This window comes from Cetorhinus maximus, chromosome 7, assembly GCF_964194155.1.
Source record: "Cetorhinus maximus chromosome 7, sCetMax3.hap1.1, whole genome shotgun sequence".
NCBI classification, from domain to species: Eukaryota; Metazoa; Chordata; class Chondrichthyes; order Lamniformes; family Cetorhinidae; genus Cetorhinus; species Cetorhinus maximus.
The window spans coordinates 105,764,205-105,784,594 of record NC_135885.1 but is presented as its reverse complement, the minus strand read 5'-3'; the positions used below and the strand labels follow the sequence as shown (position 1 = coordinate 105,784,594).

Sequence of the window (20,390 nt, the reverse complement as noted above, 5' to 3'; positions counted from 1 at the left end):
CTTCCCCCCCACTCCCCTCTTCCCCCTTCCGCTCCCCTCTTCCCCCTCCCCTCATCCCCCTCCCTCCCCTCTTCCCTCCCCTCTTCCCCCCTTTCCTCCCCTCTTCCCCATTCCCTCCCCTCTTCCCCATTCCCTCCCCTCTTTCCCCCCTCCCTTCTTCCCCCTCCCCTCTTACCATCCCATTTCCTCCCCTCTCCCCCCCTTTCCTCCCCTCTTCCCCCTCCCCTCTTCCCATCCTCCATCCTCCCCTCTTCCCCCCTCCTCCCTTCTTCCCCTCCCCTCGTCCCCCATTCCCCTCCCCTCTTCCCCTTCCCTCTCCACCACTCCCTTTCCTCCCGCCCTCCCTCCCCACCCCTCACTCTCTCCACCCCTCACTCCCCACCCCTCACTCTCTCCCTCCCCTCCTCTCTTCCTGGCTCCCTCCCTACTTCCACCCTCCCCTCTTCCCCTCCCTTCGTCCCCCTCCCTCCCCTCCTTCTTCCCCTCCCTCCCCTCCCTTCTTCCCCCTCCCTCCCCTCCCTTCTTCCCCCCTCCCTCCACTCCCTTCTTGCCCCCTCCCTCCCGTCCCCCATCCCTCCCTCCCCTCTTTGCCCTTGCCCTCTTCCCCCTCCCCTCCTCCCCCTCCCCTCCCTTTTCTCCCCCTCCCCTCCCCTTTTCTCCCCCTCCCCTCCCCTTTTCTCCCCCTCCCCTCCCCTTTTCTCCCCTCCCCTCCCCTCTACCCCCCTCCCCTGCCCTCTTCCCCCTCCCCTCCCTTCTTCTCTTCCCCTCCCCTCTTCCCCCTCCCCTCCCCCTCTTACCCTCCCCTCCCCCTCTTACCCTCCCCCTCCCCATTGGCCTCTGCTCCATTCCATCCCTCCACCCTCCCCCCTCCCACCTCCAAGATCCCCCCTCCCCTCTGCTCCATTCCATCCCTCTCCACATCCCATCCCCCTTCTACATCCCTCACAACCCCTCCCCCCTTCCACATCCCTCCCCCTTCCACATCCCCCCACCCCCTGCCCCTGCCACATCCCTCACACCCCCATCCCCTTCCACATCCCCCCAACTCCCATCCCCTTCCACATCCCCCCCGAACCCCATCCCCTTCCACATCCCCCCGAACCCCATCCCCTTCCACATCCCCCCGAACCCCATCCCCTTCCACATCCCCCCGAACCCCTCCCCCTTCCACATCCCCCCCCACCCCCCTTCCACATCCCCCCCACCCCCCTTCCACATCCCCCCCCACCCCCCTTCCACATCCCCCCCACCCCCCTTCCACATCCCCCCCACCCCCCCTCCACATCCCCCCCAACCCACATCCCCCCACCCCCTCCCACCACCCACATCCCCCCCACCCCCTCCCCCCACATCCCCCCCACCCCCTCCCCCCACATCCCCCCCACCCCCTCCCCCCACATCCCCCCCACCCCCTCCCCCCACATCCCCCCCACCCCCTCCCCCCACATCCCCCCCACCCCCTCCCCCCACCCACATCCCCCCTACACCCTCCCCCCTTCCACATCCCCCCCACCCCTCCCCCCTTCCACATCACCCCCTCCCCCCTTCCACATCCCCCCCTCCCTCATCAAACCCCTCCCCCCTCTCACATTCCCTCTCTCGCCCTGCGCGGCACCGTCTTCGCTTTGCTGAAAGCTGGCGTTTGTGAGGAGGTCACATGTTGTTTTGCTGTGCAGCCAGTCAATGTGTGTGTGTTATTTACAGCTCCCACTTCCACTCTGGTACCGACAGAGAGAGGAGCAGAGAAAACAGGAGGAGCAGCCCGAAGAAAAGAAACAAGTCTGTACTCTTATTATTGAAGGATTGACCCTCTTTTAAAGAATGGCAAGTCCGCCGGTATTAAAAGGGGGTTTAGGGGGATATCTCTGCCCCACTAAGGTGAAGAAATGCGGCTACTTGAAGAAGCAGAAACATGGGCACAAGAGATTCTTCGTGTTGAGGGAGCGCAGCGGGGACTGCCCGGCCCGGCTCGAGTATTATGAGAACGAGAAGAAGTGGCGAAACAAGTCGGTAGCGAAGAGAATCATCCCTTTGGAGAGCTGCCTGAATATCAACAAGAGAGCGGACGCTAAACACAAATACCTCATCGCCCTCTACACTAAGGACGAGTACTTGGCGGTGGCGGCAGACAGTGAGCAGGAGCAGGAGAGCTGGTTTCACGCCCTCACCGACCTGCTTAACCAGGACAAGTTCATGCCTGACGTGTCCTCGCTGTCTCTGCAGCGAGAGGAGGTGGGCTATGGTCTGCTCACCCCCGCTTCTGCCCTTTACAAGGAAGTGTGGCAAGTCAACCTGAAGCCGAAAGGCTTGGGACAAGCCAAAAACCTCACCGGTTTTTACATGCTGTGCCTTTCCACTAAGAGCATGGGCTTCGTGAAACTCAATTCCGAGGTCCCTTCTGTCCACCTGCAGCTGATGAACATCCGGAGATGTGGGCACTCGGAGAATTTCTTTTTCATTGAAGTGGGCAGGTCTGCATCTACTGGTCCCGGGGAGCTGTGGATGCAGGTGGATGACTCAGTGGTGGCTCAGCATATCCACGAAACTATTCTGGAAGCTATGAAAGCAATGAAAGAGTTGTGTGAATTTCGGCCCAGAAGCAAGAGTCAATCCTCAGGTTCCAATCCCATCACTGTGCCAACCAGAAGGCACCTGAATAACCTGCCCCCCAGTCAGACCGGCCTTCAAAGGAGGTCACGGACTGACAGCATCACAACCCCTTTTTCAGCCAATAAAATCACATCGTGCCGCGTGAGGACAGCCAGCGAAGGTGATAGTTCCATGTGTCGACCAGAGTCTGTGACTGGCAGTCCTATCAGCCCCAGTATGGTGAGAACACACTTCAGCCGTTCAAATACTATGTCTAGAAATTCAAGAGTGATTCAACACAATTCTCTTCACCATAGTCGATCAATGTCTATGCCAATGTCCCATTCCCCCCCATCTGCCACAAGTCCAGTGAGTCTTTCATCTAGTAGTGGGCATGGATCTGCATCGGACACCATACCTCGGCCATCCAGTTGCAGTGCATCCGTTTCAGGCTCCCCAAGCGATGGTGGATTTATTTCCTTTGATGAGTACGGTTCTAGTCCTGGGGACTTAAGACATTATGTGGGGAACAGAAGTAACACACCAGAGTCCCTCACTGACACACCACCTGTTCGAGAAGGCAGCGAATTGTATGGGTATATGTTAATGGAAAGACATACTAGTGGCCAGTGTAACCGCAGCTATTATCAGATGGCTAGGGATGAAAGTACTGAACTGGAGAAGGGCTACAGGAAAAGAACTTACTCTTTAACAACTCCATGTCGACAGAGAGCCACATCGCAGGTTTCTTCAGTTTCATTAGATGAATATACTTTAATGAAAGCAACCTGCATGGGCAGCTCAGGACATCTTTCATCTAATGCCTCCCCCAAAGTCGCCTACAACCCTTATCCAGAAGATTATTGTGACATTGAAATAGGATCCCAAAGGAGCTCTGGATCCACTAACCTTGGTGATGTTGGCTATATGCCAATGACTCCTGGAGTAGCATCTGCACCTAACAAAAGTGATGACTACGTGCCAATGAGCCCCAAAAGTATTTCTGCCCCAAAACAAATAATTAATCCCCGATCACATTCCCAAGTGAATGCAAATGGATACAAAAACGTTTCTCCAACTGAGAGCTACTCGCCGGATACAAATGGATACATGAGAATGTGGTGTGGATCAAAGTTATCGGTAGAAAGTTCTGATGGAAAGTTCACCAATGATGAATATATGAACATGTCTCCTGTTGACTGCTGCGCATCAGTTACTCCTCCAGACTACTTTTTCAACCCTGTAAGTGATGAACTTCCCAAACCCAGCTACTCTTTTTACTCCTTACCCCGATCTTATAAACCTCAGTGTCAGAAGAATGGAGAAAATGATAACTATGTTCTGATGAATTCACCAAGTAGTGTGATTCTTGAAGAGCCAACATTTAATATGAAGTCTAGCACATCTTGTGCAGCCAGTCATGCTGCTCGTTCACCAGTGAGGCAAAGTCGGACTGACTGTTTAGTGTCGAGAGGAAGAGCTATGAGACCTACCAGATTATCACTGAACAAGCTAAGAGCCAGCACCTTACCAAGTACAAATGAGCATCCTTTACCACCTGAACCAAAGAGCCCAGGAGAATATATTAATATAGATTTCAGCAACAAATTTGTGTATTCCCCCCCACCTGTGTCACTAGAAGGTCCCTTATCTTCCATGGACTCTAGTAATGGTCAGAGAAGGTCCCCAGTGTCTGATTACATGAACCTCGATCTCAACCCTCAGTCACCAAAGAATGGAATTGTTCCTGTCGGTTCCTTTGATGCAGTAGCTGGATCGCCAATGTCATGTTCCAGCAGAAGTCTCACAGGTGACATTTTCCTGAAAGGTCAGGTTGGAACATCCTGTCTCTCTAACCCTTTAGAAGATGAGACTGATTATACAGAAATGACATTTAGAATCGCCACAACAGCTCCACTACCAGTTTCACCAAAACACGAAAGTACGCAAGTGGCTAGCCCTACTACTGGTGTGAAAAGACTTTCCCTGATTGATCAGTTGCCTGGAGTAGAGGTTTTCATGCTTCCGAGTCTGCCACCAGATCCCAATCGGGGTGCGAAAGTAATCCGCGCTGACCCCCAGGGACGAAGGCGACATAGTTCAGAAACGTTCTCTTCTACGACAACTGTCACACCTGTTTCGCCTTCATTTGCTCACGATCCCAAGAGGCACAGTTCTGCTTCATTTGAAAATGTTTCTCTCAGAAAGAATGACGAAGCTGAAGAGGAACAAGGAAGCCCAATGTGCCGCAAAACCTCCACCGGTTTCCAGAATGGGCTGAACTACATTGCCTTAGATTTAATGGATGATGACTTGACGAGATGCGAGAAAATAATACGATGTCGATCAACTCCTCAAGCCAAAGGAAGTATTAATGGTACAGATGCAAGCACGTACGCCAGAATAGACTTTGTGTCAAAGAATTTCGACCGAGCTGCTGCTGTGGAAGGTTTGTCAACTGTATATTTTTATCTTTTAAGGTTTTTTATTTTCTAAGCATTTATTACTATTGCTTTGTGCGAGGAATCGAGAGGACCCATTTTATATTTTTATGAACAGGCAGTTTGATTTTTGCAAACATTCACAATGATTTTTGATTATGGATCAGGAATCTTGAAAGGTGGTATTTGGAACTTAGAACTGTTTGGTTACTCCTGTGCTGTTTTACTGAGAAGAATCAAATGCATGTCTGCACCTCAACCCGCCCCACCGCGCCCCTGTCTGCACTTTTTATTGCAGAACTGACTGGAAGTTCATGGTAATTGCGGTTGATTCTCAAAGGTGAGGGATACAGACTCGGTACTGTGTGCTATGTCAAATACTGAAAATGAAGCATCCACGCAAAACGCTGCTTTGTATTAATCCCTCCCTCTTTATATTTTCAACATTCAGTTTTACTTTTGTTTATTTGCAAAAAATTATGTAGCATTGTATGTCAAGCATAAATTCCTTTAAAATTAAATGTCCTCGTTCAGCTGGTTACAATTACAGGATAGTATTGACTGTTGCTTTTTATAACTTGTAAACTTGTATCTTATCAGAGGAGAGAATTCAAAATACAGAGTGCATAAAACAAAAATCAGAGATGGAATACTTTAGATTTAGCCAGCCAAAATTTATCTTCACCTGTTTAGAATTTAAGCACAGCCTCAATCAAAGGGGAGGAGGGAGGAAGGAAAGGGGGCTCGGCAGCAAGGGTGGGGGGCAGTGGGGGTGTGAAGAAGAGCAGAAAGAATGTCTTGAGTGATTGGTTTCATCTTGAAACCATTAATTAGAGCAGACATGGTGGTGAAATGTGCAATAAATGGAAAATGCAGATATAATAATGCAAAGTTTAAACTCTAGTGTAGGTTTGTGACATCTTATGTTGTAAATATTCATATGAATATTTGTTAGTTTATATTTGTTTTTAGCACATGCAGATTCTGAAGCACTAGTTTAATACATGGAAGCAATTGGTTTGTTTCACATTACAGCTTTGATTTTTATTTATTTCGATATTTTCAGTTGTGCTGCTTAGTTAAACTGAAACCAAAAGCTGAAATAGCAACTGTCTTTTGGGGGTTTTTTATACTAGAAGGCTACAGCAAGCCTAGTTTCACAGCAGTTGTGCATCTGTGCTAGGGAAAAGATTCTAGATGTTTGGGCACACAATTGTGATAGTAATTGAGAAGATAAATGTGTCCAGCTAGGGGTTCTGAATGTTTCAACATTGCTGTGTCAGGATATTCTGCATGTTTTTTTATTAATATCATAGTTCATACGCTTTTCATTAACGTTTATGATTAAGCAGTGTAAGTGTTTTAAGAATATAAGATTTATGAGATTAACTACTGTGTACACGTCTCTGACTTCTGTTGAAATCTATGAGCCAGGTACTTTAGTCATTTTGATGAAAAAAAACACAATCTCTGATGAATACACTGTTTGAAAGCAGTTTCATTTGGTTAATAGTAGTACTATGAGCACTTCCGATCAGGATGTTCGCATCCTGTCTTGTGGAACACTGGTGACATCATTTTAATTAAAAAAACACAAAGTGAAATGTTTTTAGTTTATTCGTGGACTAGTTGGCACAGGTATTAGATGAAAAGAAAATCGCTCTCGACAAGCTGAGTCTTGTTCAACATGATGTCAGTATGTTATTGTAAGATTCCCGTAACACATTTAATCAGGAAGTTGTGCTATTTTATATGGTGGTTGAATTGATCTGGTTGCCTGATTAGTCACTCGATTGATCTGTTGCAAAATTGGATCAGCACCACCCTAACAAAAAGACACCACATTCTGTTCATTCATGTTACATAGCACATTTGGATGCCAAAAGGCACTGAAAAATGTAGCTTGTTTGTAACTGGTAGTCTAGTACTAGCTGCCAGCCTGTCTGTGATTTATTTACTTTTATTAGCTGATTTTGCTAGGGGCAACGGGAAAGCTGCTGATTTCTGTACGTGGCACTAGCTGGCGTGTTTTTAAGTCATTGAAATGTACACAGTGAGAAATTGCCTCATTTTAGGGAGATGAATATGAGAAATAGATTGTAACATAGACATTGATGGATTGGAATCTGATGGATTGGAATCAGAGCCACTTTTTGCATTAAGGCTCTTTTGTTGGTCTGTTGATCTGCTAAGAACAAAACGTACAAAGTACATGAAGTGTGTGCGTAAGTTCCAGGGCAGTTCTTAATAATTTGTTTACCAAAGATTCCTGAGAGTATTAGTAAAGTACTAAAGATGGAAGATGGTAACCGTATGAGTGCTCTGAAGAAAATTTAACTCAGTTTTATCTAGATACACAATCATATGAAGAAGGGAGGAAGAACTCACCACCCCGCACTGCAGAAAAGCAGTAATTTCACAAAGATTTAAAGTAAGCTGCTCCGTCTAGTCTCTCATATACCCCCTCCTCCCCCCACGTTCATTTTCAGCTGCCACACTTTGCAATTCCATCTCTAAAACCTCTCCACTTTTCTTCCCTTTTAAGAGTTTGATTGAAACCCATCATTTGACCAAGTGTTTGACTGCCTCTCCTAAACTCTTCTTTGGCTTGGCATTCATTCTTTGACTCCACTTCCGTGAAGCACCTTGGGACATTTTTCTATGTTAAAAGCAATATGTAAAGAATGTTTGTTGGAAGGGATGTTTTAACTCCTTCATTTCCAACACTTTTTGAAGATTCAATTTTGATTAATAAGTTTGATTTTGTTGACTTTTTTGTGGTTGGAAAATAATTTTCAAAAAGTATTCATTTTTGGTCTCAGAACACTTGTTATATCTAATCTTTTCATAGATAAGATAACCTGAATATAACCAAAAACTGCATTTTTTTTTTACATTAAAAGCAATGCCAGTTTACTACAAACTGAATGATAGTACGAAACTTACAAACATGACAGTCTAATAGCACTCAGCATGTAGGGTTTTAGGGTGTATTTAGACTATAGTATTGCCTGCTCCAGAACGGATTAAAATCCTATAGTTTAGTTCTGTTACTTATATTAAAAAAAGGCCTGCCTGTGGAAGAGAATAGAGAAGGCTGGCATAGTCACAAGGTCAAATACAGTGCTCACAAAGGCCTGTATCTAGCTAACCGAACCATGAAAACCTCAAATAATATATATTTCCACATTAGAGATATTCTTCAGACACTAACAACACAGTCTGAACTAGTATGGATTTTAATCCTTCTGCTAGAACCTCTCCCTAACGAGGCCCCTAGTATTTGATGTTTAAAAATCTTCAGATTCTTGGATCCCACGATCCACAAAGGAATCAATATCATTACCAGTAATCGTCTCTGTGCAGCAGCTACTGAATTAAAGCTACTGCTCTATTCCAGTCCACTCAGCAGCTCCCTGTCTTTCAATAGTGTCGATTCACTGAATTAAGAAGTTTTCCCAGTCCTTTGTCTGTGCATTTTGCTGCTGCTTCAGAAATACTTAGCTTCCCTGGTAGCTCAGTAGGGATTCACACCGGGCAGTCTGGTACTGAGGTGGACAGGAGCACTGCACTGTTTGTAATGCCCCAGGACTGGGATTGGTAGCCAGAATCCCTACATCTGAACATTATCCAGTAGCCTGCTGGAAGAGTGCCAGTGGGTGTCAGATGAGGACAGAATCAAGGCTAAAACAGAATTACCTGGAAAAACTCAGCAGGTCTGGCAGCATCGGTGGAGAAGAAATCAGTTAACGTTTCGAGTCCTCATGACCCTTCGGCAGAACTGAGTATAGTTAGGAGAGAGGTGAAATATAAGCTGGTCTAAGGTGGGGAGGCGGGGGGAGAGAGAAGTTGAGGGTGGGGTGATTGTGGGGATAAGCAAGCAGTGATAGGAGCAGATAATCAAAAGATGTCACAGACAAAAGGATCAAAGAGGTGTTGAAGGTGGTGATATTATCTAAGAAAAGTGCTAATTAAGAATGGAAGGCAGGATACTCAAGGTACAGCTCTAGTGGGGGTGGGGTGGAAAGACTAACAAAGTTTTAGTCTTAGATTTAAAAATAATGGAAATAGGTGGGAAAAGAAGAATCTATATAAATTATTGGAAAAAAAAAGGGAGGGGGGAGAAACAGGGTGGGGATGGGGGGAGGGGGAGTTTAAGATCTAAAGTTGTTGAATTCAATATTCAGCCCGGAAGGCTGTAAAGTGCCTAGTCGGAAGATGAGGTGCTGTTCCTCCAGTTTGCGTTGGGCTTCACTGGAACAATGCAGCAAGCCAAGGACAGACATGTGGGCAAGAGAACAGGGTGGAGTGTTAAAATGGCAAGCGACAGGGAGGTTTGGGTCTTTCTTGCGGACAGACCGCAGGTGTTCCGCAAAGCGGTCGCCCAGTTTGCGTTTGGTCTCTCCAATGTAGAGGAGACCGCATTGGGAGCAACGAATGCAGTAGACTAAGTTAGGGGAAATGCAAGTGAAATGCTGCTTCACTTGAAAGGAGTGTTTGGGCCCTTGGACGGTGAGGAGAGAGGAAGTGAAGGGGCAGGTGTTGCATCTTCTGCGTGGGCATGGGGAGGTGCCATAGGTGGGTGTTGAGGAGTAGGGGGTGATGGAGGAGTGGACCAGGGTGTCCCGGAGGGAACAATCCCTACGGAATGCCGCCGGGGGGGTGAAGGGAAGATGTGTTTGGTGGTGGCATCATGCTGGAGTTGGCGGAAATGGCGGAGGATGATCCTTTGAATGCGGAGGCTGGTGGGGTGATAAGTGAGGACAAGGGGGACCCTATCATGTTTCTGGGAAGGAGGAGAAGGCGTGAGGGCGGATGCGCGGGATATGGGCCGGACACGGTTGAGGGCCCTGTCAACGACCGTGGATGGAAAACCTCGGTTAAGGAAGAAGGAGGACATGTCAGAGGAACTGTTTTTGAAGGTAGCGTCATCAGAACAGATGCGACGGAGGCGAAGGAACTGAGAGAATGGGATGGAGTCCTTACCGGAAGCGGGGTGTGAGGAGCTGTAGTCGAGGTAGCTGTGAGAGTCGGTAGGCTTGTAATGGATATTGGTGGACAGTCTATCATCAGAAATTGAGATAGAGAGGTCAAGGAAGGGAAGAGAAGTGTCAGAGATGGACCATGTGAAAATGATGGAGGGGTGGAGATTGGAAGCAAAATTAAAAAATTTTTCCAGGTCCCGACGAGACCACCTCCCCCATATGGCACCTCCCCATGCCCACGCAGAAGATGCAACACCTGCCCCTTCACTTCCTCTCTCCTCACCGTCCAAGAGCCCAAACACTCCTTTCAAGTGAAGCAGCATTTCACTTGCATTTCCCCTAACTTAGTCTACTGCATTCGTTGCTCCCAATGCGGTCTCCTCTACATTGGAGAGACCAAACGCAAACTGGGCGACCGCTTTGCAGAACACCTGCGGTCTGTCCGCAAGAAAGACCCAAACCTCCCTGTCGCTTGCCATTTTAACACTCCACCCTGTTCTCTTGCCCACATGTCTGTCCTTGGCTTGCTGCATTGTTCCAGTGAAGCCCAGCGCAAACTGGAGGAACAGCACCTCATCTTCCGACTAGGCACTTTACAGCCTTCCGGGCTGAATATTGAATTCAACAACTTTAGATCTTAAACTCCCCCTCCCCCCAATCCCACCCTGTTTCTCCCCCCTCCTTTTTTTTTTCAATAATTTATATAGATTCTTCTTTTCCCACCTATTTCCATTATTTTTAAATCTAAAACTAAAACTTTGTTAGTCTTTCCACCCCACCCCCACTAGAGCTGTACCTTGAGTATCCTGCCTTCCATTCTTAATTAGCACTTTTCTTAGATAATATCACCACCTTCAACACCTCTTTGATCCTTTTGTCTGTGACATCTTTTGATTATCTGCTCCTATCACTGCTTGCTTATCCCCACAATCACCCCACCCTCAACTTCTCTCTCCCCCCGCCTCCCCACCTTAGACCAGCTTATATTTCGCCTCTCTCCTAACTATACTCAGTTCTGCCGAAGGGTCATGAGGACTCGAAACGTTAACTGATTTCTTCTCCACCGATGCTGCCAGACCTGCTGAGTTTTTCCAGGTAATTCTGTTTTTGTTTTGGATTTCCAGCATCCGCAGTAGCTTTTAGCTTTTTGTTTTTAGAATCAAGGCTAGCTGGGTGATATTCAAATTCCTCATGCACACTTTATTCAGGCTCCTGCGGCTGTGGTACTGAGTGGCCTTTTGGTACTGCCCCTCAGCACGAGAGCAGCAAGCCATTCAAATCACTCTCCTGTCAACCAGCCAGCTGAGAGAGAAAAATGTATGGAAATTGTGAAAATGTGGTTGGCAAACTTTTACCTAAGGAAGAAGGAAAGCAAGTGACATAAAATGTCTTGAAAGGCATTATTATGTCATCTCTTTATGTGCTTCCAAACAATTGGAGAAAAATTTGCTTTTTAATGAAACTTGTATCATCTTCTATTAAAGAGAAGGCTTTTGCCTTTTACATCCCTGGGATGACCCAAAGTGTGTTCAATACCAGTGAATTACTCTACAACAATGGTGGCATGAAAAGAGTGGATTGCTAAACCATTAAATATTTTTTATAGCCAATGATTAAGGAATCTCTGTAATTCATGACTAGTACTTCAGAGGTTTTGGGCCTTCAGTTACTTATAAATATATCAGTATTTCAACACGGTCTATCTTCAATGACTCAGCACATCGCTTCTTCCCTCTGTGGTGTTAAGCAATGCAGGTTGAGTTTCCCACTCAGCTAAATTTGTGATTGCCTGTGTTTAGTATGAGAGCAAGCTGAACTCTTTTTCAATTGTTGGGAGGGTGAATTAATTATTCCCTGTTGCTCTTATGAACCTATGGGATGCTGTTTATTGGCAGTCCTGGGAACAGGTCATCTGCCTACCTTGTATGGACTGGTCAGGCCAGATAAAAAGGGAAGTGAATAATTGGGGAGGAAGAAACATTTATCTTTCTTGGGATATGAACTAAATGTTGGATATTTGGACAGTTTTAATATGGTTGTATTCTGCAACTTCATCCATAAATACGTTGACAGTGAAGGGTTAAAGCTAATATATCACTCTGGGAGACGAGTTACCAGTCTTTGGTGTCTGCGAGTCCATGTTCCGAGTGCTGTGATGTATCCTGTAGCTTGTGTTGATTTCAATTACTTTAGCTAATTGAATGGACAGTATTAACTAATTGGTGCAAAAACTACTAATTGGAATTCTTTTACCTCTGGCATTTTTCTGATGGAAATTAATTTTGTCTTTTAATTTAGGTCATTAGTGTGATATTATAAGTGCCTTGCTGTTAGTGTCAGCAAAGTTCTTGATAAATAGTTACTAATGAGGTAGATAGCTATAAAAATGGCTTGCTAAGAAGCTTCACTCTTTTAATGAGACATTGTCCTAGTTTAACTATTGAACTCCAATGTGGCTCTGATCGGTTTAATAACATCTTTAACCTGCCCTTTTTCCCCCTCTTCCCCAACTTCAGTGAGGGCAGGCATCTGTTACTCTGTTCCTGCCACAGCAGGGTGGTACTGGTAACAATAAACCTTGGTTTACTCCATTCATTAAACGCGAAAGGCATAAGGCAGAGGGAGTAGGAAAAAGCTGATGCTACAACGATGGTCCTCATTATGGGTATCACAGGATCAGGTGTGGTGGAAAATGTGCTTCTTGAGAATTTCAGGACTTGTTTTTTTCATATATCCAGTCTGCTGTGAGAGAACTAGATTGGCTGCAGTCTGAAAGGAAAACACCAATACGTGGTGAGTTTCTGTAGACTAACATCTGACTGTAAAGCTGCATTCTGATTAGTCAATCAAAGAAATGTTTTTTCACAATTGTTTTTTTTTATTCATTATATTCGGTGGCTCCTGTTTCAGTCATTTCTTTGTTTTGTGTGTAATTGTGATGCACATAAATTCTTGCAATGTTTGGTTTGAATTTAACATAAGCCTGATGGAAGCAGAAGTAAATAAAAAGCATCTATTCAAAATGTTAAGATGCTGATGAACCTGCAGCATATTTCCAGCATTGTGTTTTTACTTTTACTATTTAAACATCTGTTATGCATTTCCTCAGCTGTACCATTCATTATTTCAGCAGACCACCATTAATTGGAACTTGTTTTCTCTAAAGTTGTTCATGTACCTTGAAATGCATGTGTGTTTTGTGAGTGTTTTTATTTAAAAGCTGCAGTTGGTTTCATGTCTTAACTCACTGTGGGCTGTGATTAAAATACTTTACAAAAACAAGTGAGTCAGCTGCTTGCCAGTTGTCAGGTACTGTGTTTTCTGACTGGAATGCAGACTGTTCGTCCAAAGGTTGAGCTGCTCACTTGTTTTTTGACCTACGATGTTAGGCAATGGGTGTTTTTGAAATGAGAAGGTTATCATTCTGGAGGTTAGTGCGCTGACCAAAACCTTTCTCTCTGTCCCATAAATACCACAGCTGTAGTTTGAATGTTCCTGTCAGATGGAAGGAAGGGATGGCTTGGTTAAAATTTTCTCTCTCCAAATGATTGGTTTACTTGATTCATCCTGAGATTGTAATTTAATTTAAAATGGAAAATGAGAATTTCTCATTTTCTCCTGTTGGATTATTCCTGCCATGATCCCTTTAAAGTAAAGACTGAGAATTACTGTAGCGTTTCTACATTAAACTATTTTAATACAATATGAAAAACAGGAGCATTGAGAATACTTGTGAATGAAATATTGCTATCAAGTTCCAATTGTATGTTCTGATCAGCCAAAATTCTGCAATATGGTGTAGTTGATGATTAAAATGTTTATTTTTGCTTGTCCCTGAGTTTTGCACATACTTCATATGAGCTTCTGCCTACATTATCGAGGGAGTGGCACGTTGTCAGAGGACTGTCTTTTAGATGAGATGTTAAACTATCTGTTTTGCACTCCTGCTGAAGATGATTTTCATTTTCAATGTAATACTATTTTTGAAGCCTGTACAGTCTCTATAGATACAACACTGTAGCTTAAAAGTGACTTTGTGTGAGAGAAAATTAAACTAATTTCATCAGCTAAGTGGTTTTGTTGTGGGTAAGTTATGATCAATTGATTTATCTGAAGATAGTTCAAAATGGCACAGCAAGTTACCCAATTTGGAAAGAAATAGGAAATAATTAATGTTGATCAGGGAAGGGGTAACTTGATCAATGATTCTGGTGGCACCATGAAGCTATTTAACAGTAACCAAAAAGATAAATTGTGTAGAGGGCTGAGTTTCCTTCCCACCATCTGATAGGATATGGCGCAGATAGGGTTTAATAAGATGGGATGGGGGAGCGCGGAGTTGCAAGGTTTTACACCTGGGCAAGTTCCTCTCTGCCTCATCGTATCTTTTTAATTTCTCCAACTTCAGGCACAGGAAGCCTGCCTGTCCCAAATGAGTGGAGCACTAATTTAAATGGCAGCGCTCCATCTGCTTCAGCTCCTGCACCCCTGAGTTAAAATCAGCCCCCAGGTCTTTTGTTGTCTTTCGTCCTAGATTATTAATGTAGTTTGATGGTAAGTGACTACAATGGCTTTACTGTGACACAAGGGCTGTATTTATAGGAAAACAGTGTTGTGTTCACAAGCAGCGAGGACAATAAACAGAATCTAAGTCGTGAACACGCAAGCATTCAATTATAGCCATGTCCTGGTGAGTTTTTCGCCTGAGTGATACTGGCCTAAAGTTGGGTGCAGAAGACTCACACCACACAGAGAAAGTCATGGTGGAATTACACTGCAGCCAGCCGTCTGGGCTCAGAAGCTGCAGTATAGGTGTCAGCCAGGCGTAGCTCGCTTCTGCTGCCTGACTGTGATTAGAATTGAGCCTCCCAGTGCATGCTTACATAGTCGGAACTCTGCCCCCAGCCGTTTATAAATGTTTAAAGGCCCCATGGTCAAGGGCTTCCGGCCTGTGTAAACATATAACTCCAGAAGTGCTCAGGGGGTCAAGAGCTCCACCAGTATATTTTCTAAACGAGATTTGACATAATACTGGAAATGTAAACCTTTTCAAGGATGCCAAGTTACAATATAAATGCAGGGCTAAGTCAAATAAGGGCACTTGGTTAACTGTAAATAGATTTGTAAAACCAGCTTTAGGTGTGCTTCAGTATGGAACTGATAGGTTCATACTGCAACTTTTGTTTTCATTTCTCAATAGCTAGTTTTTTCATGTAGATTCTAAGTTTAAGTGATTTGTGTTTTTAACATTTGCATGTTTTGATGCTTCTAAGCATTTTTCCAACAGTAGCATTAGGATTTTTACAGGACAAGAACATTTGTGTAACAGCAGGACATAAATTTATGATGATCGTAAAAGATTTGGAGGGGCCAGGGAAATTCCTTCACATGAGAGTGGGTAGAATCAGAATTCTCTGTCCGAAGCTTTTGTTGAATCAGAGTCAATTAGTGCTGGATATTGGTTGGATGATTGAAAATATGAATGTTAATTAGTATGAGAAACCAGTAGGAAATGGAGTTAGACTTTGGGAAATTTAAACTGGCACAGATTTGCAGAACAGTTTTTTGAAACCATAATTTGAAATTAAGCAATTTTTAAAAAAAACTGCTGTATATTGCCATTTTTAACAAGAGAAAAACTGTTTACTTTGTACTGCATCTTGAAAGAATAATGAAAAATTGCTCTGTTTTTATAATATGTAGAATGAAAAGTTTTGTATCTAATGAGATATGTAAGCTTCAAATGTGGGGAGAGAGAGGTGCTGCCGGCAGCGTATAGCATTAAACTCGAATTGTACCTCCTTGCAAAAGCAACCCTTGTTGTCTAGAGTTGTTTGTTAACGTATTGCCATAGGCCTTGGCTCAGTGGTAGGACTCTCGTTTCTGAGCCGGAAGGTTTTGGGTTCAAAGTCAACTAGAGAGACCTGATCCCAATTGTGAAGTACCATTTTTCAGATGAGATGTCAAAGTGAGGCCTTATCGGGTGCATATGTCAGAACCCATGCCGCTATTTGAAGAAGAGCAAAGAGTCCTGGTGTCCTGGTCAACATTCGTTCCTCAATCCAAGCACTGAAAATACATTACCTGAGTATTCATTCACCTCTGTTTATATGCAAGTTGGCTGTCATGTTTGGCACAGTGAGTTTTTTGGCTGCGAAATGCACTGAGACATCCTGCGGATACACATAGGCACCATACAAAAGCAGGGGGTTTCGTAGGCTGATGTGGATCCATGTTGTTTGAATCAGTTCCTCAGCCACCTATCTGCTGTCAAATATAAATTAATGGACCCTGGCATACATTCTTTGTGATGGTACCAGGGATCACATCAATAAGAGTATAGAGCAGTAAGGTTTGCTCTCTCTTAAGACATCGATTAAGGATTTGTTCAGTTTTGTTTTTCTTCTGCCTGTAACAGTTAGTATTCTAACTGAAAAAAAAAATTGAAGTGGAAAATCTGTAAATGAAGTTGGTTTTATCACTTGATCTTTTTTCAGTCTTGGTTCATCTACACTGATGACCTACTACTTGTCCCATGTTACTTTTGTGGCTCTTTTCTGTTGAAGTGGAGGCAGGCACCACTTCCTGTGGAACCCTATAACTAGTAAATGAACCAGTAGGAGGTGCAAACAAACCAACAGGGATAAGTAAATCTTATACTTGGTTTAACATTAACATCTCCCATTAATTGTCTGATCATTTATATATTGGCAGTATTTTTTATTATTCATTCATGGGATGCGGGCATCACTGGCTAGGCCAGCATTTATTGCTAATTGCCTTTGTTTAGAGGGCATTTAAGAATCAACCACGTTGCTGTGGGTCTGGAGTCACATGTAGTTGAGGCCATGTAAGGACAGCAGATTTCCTAAAAGGACATTAGTGAACCAGATGGGTATTTATGACAATGGGCAAAAGTTTTGCAAGGTAAAGGATTGATTGATATTGAGCAAAGAAATGTGGGGCCCCTTCACACACTTTTAGGTTAAAGACATTAAACATCCAAACATGAGTTTGTTTGTTTGAACATTCGGCATTGTCACAATTTAGTAATGCACTGTTTCTACCCGCTGTTGTGTGAAATGTGTGTTTATCATTTATTGTGTCACTTTTCTTTTTGAATACCACCAAACGTGACACAGAATCTGATCAATTTAAACAAAAACTAATATCTGTGTGGTGTTGGCTTTAGATTATCCACAGTTCTTTTCTGTGGGAAATCCTTTAAATCCAAATTAAAACCTCACCTACTAGAGGAGCAAAATTCCATGTTAATCCACTAATGCATTCCAGCTGCATAAACCATTTGTTCTTCCACTATTGCCCTTTTCAGTCCTGTTGCCTTAATCTGTTAGATTATCATTCTGATAATACATTAATTTCTTTTGTACAAATTAAAGATGTGCGTATTTTTCTCTTTTTTAAACTGTGCAATTTGCCGTGGATAGATTGATATTATTGAATATCTTTACATAAAGTTGCTGAATAACTTAATTAAATGAGTCTCCTGTTCGAAATTGAATGAATCGCTTTAGTGTAATCATTTCTATCACTTTGGATTCTTCGCTTTTGTCACGTTTACTATCATTTCAATTACTCTGGGGACCAGCCTTTTTCCTTATTTAATGATACCGTTTCTCCTGTTGGTAGTTGTCTGACAGTGCTGACTGTGTGTGTGTGTGGTTCTCACAGTAACATGATTGTGATATTTGGCGGGGGAGGGGGCATTAGACTTGCTGTAGCCTCTCCCACAATCATTGCTGAACTCCCCTCTTTCAACCGTTTGGTAAGATCATATGAGCATTTACACACACAGTTTAAATGATCTGGATAGTTTTTCCCTTCTTCTGATGTCCAATTACAGAAAAGCTCTGACTTCAGAAGGCAGCTGCGTTCAGGCTGAAACCATGTATGAGTCGTTTTGCAATCACCGCCTACTTCTAGAACTGTGAGCTTGGCATATAAAGAGGGAAGCTCTAATTCATTTAGAAGATAACAGCCTGCACTAAGTGTTACAAAGAAGTAATAATGAATGGAACATGCAGCTATTTTTAGGCACTGCGTCACTCCCATCAGGCAGACCATAAAAGGCTGAAGGGGAGAGGTAAAATAGAAGTGCTACAGAGGGCAGGCTTCTATTTTGTTGTTTAACAGAGGCACAACCTCTTCAACATCTCTGCAGAATAAATACAGAACATTTACTTCCCAGCAGATGGCAGTCCCAGGGCTGTGCACCTGCCATTATGAACACAGCACACAAGTAATCTACCCTCCATCACTGCTGACAATGAACTAATGATTTCAGACCATCTGCCTTGCAATTCAAACAAAACAGGAAAAATATTTGTCCTTCAGCTGGGAAATAACAACACTTGGGAAGATGTGGTGAAGAAGAGGGCATTTTAAGAAGGGAAAAATCTTAGTAAAGGACTGAACATTTCACATTTTGGTCTATCAATGCATTGTGCTTGTTTTCAGTTACTCATAATGAATTTGATTAAGATACTACATTTTTTTGCACCCAGCATAATGTTTCCAATTGTACCAATGTAAGCAAGTGCAGGAGTTTCCATCAAGTGTCCTGTTCTGGATGTGACTGCTGGTTATTTGCATAGTTGACTAGAATTGCATTTTAGTCAGGTTAATTATCTACATTTAGGAGCATTTGTTAATTATGTATAATATTAAGTCATAGGTTAAGAAATGATGATTTAGCCAGGTCACGATGTTCTTGCTGAAGATGAAGCTATTCATTACGTAGAGTTAGCATTGTATTAGGAAAGATTACATGACGTGGAGATTAGACAAAGTTGAGCAGCCTGCTTTTGTTCTGTGGTCAGTGAAGGGAGGTACATTGCTTTTGTGTGTTGCCAAAACAACAGTGGGACTTTCCATGACCCAGAGATTTTTGTGACGAGCAGGTCAGCTCTAAAGACAGAGGCCTTGGTAGTGGACAGCTTTTCCCTTCACCCTGATAGATTCAGACAGTTTGCCAAGCAATGCAAATGGAAATAAGATTAAGGTCTAAGTATAGTAATCAGCTAACTATGATTGACTGGCAACAGGATGATAGAATGTGTCAGTGTTTCATATGCTTTGCTACACAGCACGTGGGCACCTATTTGTTTCTATAGTGATAATACAGAAAAAATGAGGAGAGGCAATAAAATAAAGGGTACAATTCTAAAGGGGGTGCAGGAGCAGAGAGATTTGGGGATATACGTGCACAAATCATTGAAAATGGGCAGTGCAGGTTGGGAAAGTAGCTAATAATGCATATGAGATTCTGGGCTTTGTAAATAAGGACCTAGAGCACAAAAGCAAGGAAGTTATGATAAACATGTATTAAATACTGCTTTGGCCTCAAATGGGGTATTGTATCCAGTTCTGGGCACCACACTTTAGGAAGGACGTGAAGACTTTAGAGAGGGTGCAGAAAAGTTTCATGCGAATGGGAATCAAGGGATGAGGAACTTAAGTTATGTGGATAGATTAGAGAAGCTGGGGTTGTTCTCCTTGGTGAAGAGAAGATTAAGGGGCGATTTGATAGAGGTGCTCAAAATCATGAGGGGCCTGGACAGAGTAGATAGAAAGAAACTGTTTCTGTTGGTAGAAGGATTGAAAACCAGAGAGTCCTGATTTAAAGTGATGAGCAAAAGAAGCAGTGGCGACATGAACAAAACACTTTACACAGCAAATAGTTAGGATCTAGAAAACACTGCCTGGGACTGTAATGGAGGCAGATTCAAACGAGACCTTTCAAAGAGAATTGGATAACTATCAGAAGAGAAAAAAAATTGCAAGGCTACAGGGAAAAGGTAGGGGTGTGGACGAGGTGAGGTGCTTTTGCAAAGAGCCATCACAAACACAACAGGCCAAATGGCCTCCTTCTGAGCTAGAACTGTTCCATGATTCTATATGGTGATTTCTGATTTGTGCTGCAGGGATGGGGTGGGAAGGGAAGTAGAGGACGACAAGAGGTACAGAGCAGAAGGCAGGCACTTTCCTGGAGGATGGGAGTAATCCTGAACCACTTCTGAGAAGTTCTCATTGATCTACTGAAGAAATACAATGATCGAGGGGTTGAGGCATGTCAACATATCTCTCTTGACTGGAAGGGTACCTGAAAAAACAATTAAAAGCTAAGAGAGGCTTTACTGAAGTTAAAAGCATTTTATTTTGTGGATGTTTGCGCAGTTTATCACAAGTGATGGGGGAATGAACTTTTTGGATGGGTAAATAATGTATTGGCTAATGAGCTACCTCATCACAGTGCTCCAGTTAAAATTCTGCAAACAGAAACAGTTGTGATCTTTACATTCTATCTGCTTGTCTTTAGACAAAATTTTCAGTGTTTGTAGGCTTTAACTCGGCA

General features: G+C 43.7%; 1 protein-coding gene across 1 annotated transcript in view; it reads left to right on the top strand.

The window, feature by feature from the left end:
- Positions 1-1,692: 1,692 nt before the first annotated feature.
- LOC144682962 (insulin receptor substrate 2-like) overlaps positions 1,693-20,390 on the top strand; it is a 63,778-nt gene continuing 45,080 nt past the window's right edge. The window contains exon 1 of the mRNA XM_078545894.1: positions 1,693-5,038. Within this exon, the coding sequence (XP_078402020.1) occupies positions 1,822-5,038 (3,217 nt within the window). The 5' untranslated portion in view covers positions 1,693-1,821. The remainder of the gene's footprint in view (positions 5,039-20,390) is intronic.